Here is a 5,882-nt window from a genome sequence, read left to right on the forward strand (position 1 = left end):
ATCCCTAATTCTTTTGTTACTTCCCTTTCTAAAATTCAAGAAAGTCTAAATTGGATGCTAATGCATGACTACACTATATCACCCTTATGGTATTATGTGCCTTTTAATCTTATTTGTGCACACTTACAAAATTTATTAACAACATTAGTATATGAATTTGAACAAGTGCACATAGAGTATCCCACATTCCTTGAGGAAGACATGATTTCTTTATCACAAAGAAACCACCTCGGGGGGGTCACTCGTATAAATATGTAAGTATCACGTGGGTTCAACAGAAGGATATTTTAAATATTTAAAACTTACAGAAATATATTTACAGAGGGGATTTATTTATTGTATTTTTAAAAAAATTTACAGATTTGAATAGGAAAGGATACATTATATTCACTAAAAAATTCACAGATAAGGGACTTTTTAAATAGGCCTTGAACGCACATGATATAGAGGATTTACATATAGTGACCCCCCCCCCCGAGGAAACCACTACCACCTTCGAATGATGGGGATAGGGATAAAAGGGAATCTGATGAAGAGGACAACACCTATCCAGTGTTTAGTCTTATAACCTCTTACTTGTGTACGATTTGTGATGATAAAAATAAGGATGATACTAACCCTCCATTAAACCGAGAAATATTTTCCAGATTTTGCCTTTCATTTTCCCACTAACACACTCACCCCTGAGGAACCATTGGATGGCCAGCCAGAGAGATGGAGACCGATCTTATGCAACATGAACAAGATGTAATGGGTTCTATTGTCGACCCCATCCTTGATCTCCAGCTCCAAAGTATGATCATATTATAATGAGCGGCAATCCACCTCATCTAATGCGGCAAGTTCTTATGCAAATAACTCCGTTCGACCCCATCACTCCAATCCAAGCTGAAGCGTATGCAACATGGATCCAACCCATCAAATATACCATACCATTTAGTGGTTGAAACACTAGATCCAAGGCTAGATCCAAGAGAGCTAGTGCACATGGAGAAGCAAGAGTCATGGTGGTCCAATGTGGCTACCCATCGCTGTGCTCAAAATATGAATAGTCACCTTCATGGTTACCATGCCTACAAGCAATGGTGTGGTGGTGCAAGCATGCACTCGAGTCACACGATGTGGCTATGAAGAAATACAAATGGATGTTGATGGCCAAGTTAGGGGAATGCCAACGTTGGTATCTAGCCAAAGATTGCCCTTCCTTGCCACCAAATAAATACAGATGGATGCTGATGGGGCCAAGTTAGGTGATTTCCAACTTTGATATCCAACCAGCCTCGAGATTTCCCTTCCTCGCCTTCAAAGCATATACAGATATATACATGGCATGTGCGTGTGGACCCCCTAAACATGCCAATCGAACAAAGGTTCATGCCAATGAGTACAATGAAAGGTGTGCTTGAGACTCTCACTTCATTTACAATTTTCCTTACCTCAAGTATAGCTCCTTTGATTCATTGAACCAATAGCGATGATATTTTATGCTTACGACTACCCATGCACAACAAACAATTCTAAATGCCACCATCGTAGCTACTGTTAGGTTTTTCAAACTCATCATCCTTCTCATTGACATTTAGGATGACTATGTCCATAGCAATAGGGAAGGCATGCATTTTGATATCAACAAAGGGTCCTCAAACAGTGGCATTATGTATTATTATCATCATCTCCGATGTCTTCCCTCTTACATGCATACAACATTTGAGAACATGATCGACACGAACTCTACTTCCTACACACACTATGTGTTCTATAAACAAGAAAAAGGTGCTACAAAGAATATCTTGGCTAGCAAGCCCTGCGACAGTAGATTTCGAGGAGTGGATCAGGTAGGGCAAGATGTTAACCCCATTTTGGGTTAACTTAGCATCTCTCCATTACATACAAGATATAACACAATAAGTGTCATGAAACGTCACTCTAGAAATTACAATTATGAGGAAAGCTAGTTATGCCATAAAAACTATGTAACTTATAAGCATCTAGTTCATCTTTCATTAAATTTTGGGCACCAAGTGTGAATAAAGGCATGTAGTATAAATAACATTATTCTCATAATGCAAAACACAATCTCCCTTTGTGCCAATTGAGTCTAGTCTTATCTTCTTTGTGGCAATTAATTCTAGTCTTATCTCCTTGCTCTCTTGTATGTCTATGGTGAGAGAGAGAGAGAGAGAGTTAAGACGAGAAGAGAGAGATACATTCTTGGTGCATGTTCCTCTTATGCTTTGATTCTTGAGTGTGACAGTAGAGAGGAGTGAGTGTCCTTGTATGGAGAATAGTAACCTCATGGTGATGATGATAGCTTGTTAGGAGGTGGTAAGAGAGTGGTGTTAGCTACCACTAGCAAATCTTGGGGTCTACTGAGATACGGGTTTGGATATACCGGCAAGTTTCCCATGAGAAACTTTAAGGTGAGCATTTTCCATTGCACTAAGAAAGGGCTGGCGTAGCCTGTAACACATGCATGTTTCTCTTTCTTCTTTTGTTAAAACATGATTATTTTACGCTCATTTAATGCAACATAGAAATTTGACTGCTTTTCACCTTCATTATGATTTTTGGAAGAATACACTTGAAGGGTATAGTGCTCACATAGTTCATGCCTGGAAACATTGCATATTTCAAGGCCAGATTGACAAGCTGCATCATTATGAAGTATAAAGCTTCCATTTACGAAGTCTATGAATGCTAATAAGGCTTTGTTACATCTAATTGCTCTGACTATGGTGGCCTTCCCTTTAGGGGCTCACTAAAAAATAAGCAAGATAGTACGTGAGTTCAACATTTGTGGTTTTATTACGTTGTAGAGTTTCTAAAATATACTTACATAAGGGGCTTTATTATGCTGCAGAGTCACTAAAATATACACTTATTATGTTGTGGAGGTATTAAAATTATAAATACATAAGGGGTTTAAACATAAAATAAATTACAAAATAATAAACATAAACAATACGTTTATCATCTCAACTTTTATAGAAGAGGTAGATATGAATTTAAAAAATCCATAGATAGGGGTTTTTAAATTATTCGTTGAATGCACATGCTATATAGGGTTTATACATATATTGAGCACCACGGAAGCCTTCCTCTTTTGCATATTGCTTGGAATAATGTTTTACTAAACTTTTATGCTACTATTTAAAACCTCACATGGAGACATAACACGTATGCAATGATAGTGACTTTTGGACATGACTCCTCATTAGTGTCCATTGATGCTTTCATTAATTAATTGTTAGAGGTGTCTATTTTTGTGTGTGCTAAGGTTCAACCTTAGCTAATGCTCAGGTTGAACCTTAGTACAATTTTTTTTCCTTTTTTTATGTGTAAGGTTTTGATAACCCCTCTCTCTCATCGACCTTCTCTCTCCTCAGTAGTGCTCAGTTTGCTTGCTTCTCACTCCCACCCACCCTCCTCCCTAGCCTTCCATGCATCCAAAGAGAGGAAGGTGCAACCAAGAGAGAGAGAGAGAGAGAGAGAGAGAGAGAGAGAGAGAGAGAGGAGCCAACAACTGAGAGAGCAGGGGAAAATTTGGAAAGATAATTTGCTGTTGAGACTAAGATATAACCCCCTAAAAGAAAATTAATTGATCTTCCCCACAATGGTATCAAAACAAATTTAAACTTCTGCAAGTTGGGGCATATTCCATAGAATTTTATCCCAAAAAAAGATGTTGGGTGCCGAAATAGTGTCCATTGATTCTTTTTGTTTACCACCTTTTCTTTGTTGGAGGAGGTGATCATATCAATAAGTCCAATACACTAAATAAGTGGAAGAATCTTGAAAGTTTTGTAGGGAGTTAAAAAGCCTTTAGAGTAGATGAGCATATTTCAAGGTGCAATAAGCACTTTGAATAAAGTAAGAAGTTGTAAAATGATAGGTGTGGGTAGGTATGGTGGGGCCTTGTCCCCTTAAATTGACATAAAGCACACACACGCTAACCTCACCCTCTGTGTGCTAACCTCACTTTCAACCAACTCATGCATCAGTGAAGCCTGAAGGCTCATGGGAGGGTTGGTGTGAATGACGCCCCAATCGGGGCAACGGGGAGAACTCCTCTGCCCCTGCGTATAAGCCGTAACGCCCTATTTGCCCGGCAGGACGATACCATCGCCTTTGGCCTCCTTTTGCATGTGGGAAGCCAGCTGCCGTGGAGCACGCGTTGCCCCCCTCCACTGTGTCTTCTCCTTGCACCCCAGGTTTAACCCATGGGGAAAAAAGAGGAACGCACCAGCAGCTTTGCATTCCACACCGCACTACCTAGAGCACTAGCCTTATAATAATTATCGTTTTTATTCTAACGTATTGTTACGTCAGGTCGCTTATACCAGCTCGACCTGCAGTACCCCCTTGGCACTTCCTTAGAACACCAGCTCCTGCTGATCCTCTTCCTCCTCGCCCTATATTAACCTCGTATCTACGCACCGCTTGCACAGCGCCTGGATAATACCCCCGCCCCGCCCCGCCCAGCCCATCATAATTCTTGCACCGTCAGAAGACGATGGATAATTGGAGGAATTCAGGGATCATCGAGGCAACCCTTGCGCCCGCTGCCATCGCTCTCCTGCTGGTTTACCACGCCTTCTTGTGCTACAAAGTCCGCACATGCCCCATGCAGACGGTGATGGGTATCAACCAGAAAGCAAGAAGGCTCTGGGTCTACGAGATGCTCATTGTAATCCACTAATCTCACTCTTAATATGGACGCAGAGGTTAGGCGAATTTCATGTTTGCTAAATTATTTGTATATGTGGGTGCTGCAGGAGAATCACAAGAAGAACGTGCTGGCCGTGCAGACGCTCCGGAACAGCATCATGGAGTCCACCCTCATGGCCACCACGGCAGTGCTCCTCACGGCCGCGCTCGCCACCTACTTCACCTTCGCCAACAGCTTCAAACAGCTGCCCGGGGCCGGCGTAGGAGGCTCATCGGCGTCGTCGTCAGGCGGCGTGTCCGGCACCGTGAAGTCCTTCGCCGTGCTGGCGTGCTTCATGGTGTCGTTTCTGTGCCACACGCAGTCCATCCGCTTCCTCAACCATGTTAACTACATGGTGAACATCCCCTTGGAGCGCCTGCTCACCCCGGAGTACGTGGCCGACCTGATGGAAAGGGGCACCGTTCTCTACACTCTGGGATCCCGTAGCTTCTACGTAGCCTTCCCGCTCCTCCTCTGGGTCTTCGGCTCCATCCCCATGTTTCTCTGCACCCTTGTCCTTCTCCACGCCCTCTACAACTCTGATTTTGTGCACTACGAACTAGCTGGCCGGAACAATACAGTGAAGGTGCTGCACGATCAAAACGACTTGGAGCTCCAAAGCTGATCGTGGATCTCCAAAGATGATGGTGGATATAGCTTGTAAAAATTTAGTGGCTAAACTTATACTCAATATAGTTTTACGAAACCCCGCAAAAAACCTACTTATAATGGTAGAGAGTTCTTGACTACACCTTGGAAAGAACCATAGCCATTCTTCTTTGTGTGCAAAAGGCAGTTTGTAATGAGTGTGCAATCATGAGAGTCTGCAACGAGTTGGTTTGACTGATTGTGCGTTTTTTATTTAAACAAAAAAGAGAATTGAGGGAGCCGCAATTAGCACCTCTCAATATATATGAAGATATACTATGATCACAACAGCAAAACAGACCATTTTCAGCAATCATTTCAATGCACTAAAGAAGGAAAAGGTCAAGTATTAGGGGCGCCCCCAAAAGAAGAATGTTAGACATATGTACAATGCGTATGTAAATGCCAAACTATATTGCCCAAAAAAAAAAGCAGCCTAAAAGGAAAACATAAAATAGCTTATTGGCTCATACACAGTTTTTTGGATCTAAAATAAAGCCCATTGGTTGTGGTGCTAAAGACATTT

The 5,882-nt window shown here is 41.9% G+C and overlaps 1 protein-coding gene across 1 annotated transcript; it reads left to right on the forward strand.

Annotated features, from left to right (window-relative positions):
- Positions 1-3,957: 3,957 nt before the first annotated feature.
- LOC147624885 (uncharacterized) lies at positions 3,958-5,618 on the forward strand. The gene is made up of 2 exons (XM_086818124.1): positions 3,958-4,687; positions 4,776-5,618. The coding sequence occupies exons 1-2, from the start codon at positions 4,514-4,516 to the stop codon at positions 5,331-5,333; spliced, it is 732 nt and encodes a 243-aa protein (XP_086674250.1). The 5' UTR covers positions 3,958-4,513; the 3' UTR covers positions 5,334-5,618.
- The last annotated feature ends 264 nt before the right edge of the window (positions 5,619-5,882 follow it).

This window comes from Cibotium barometz, chromosome 24, assembly GCF_041138505.1.
Source record: "Cibotium barometz isolate CiBa-2024 chromosome 24, ASM4113850v1, whole genome shotgun sequence".
Lineage (NCBI taxonomy): Eukaryota > Viridiplantae > Streptophyta > Polypodiopsida > Cyatheales > Cibotiaceae > Cibotium > Cibotium barometz.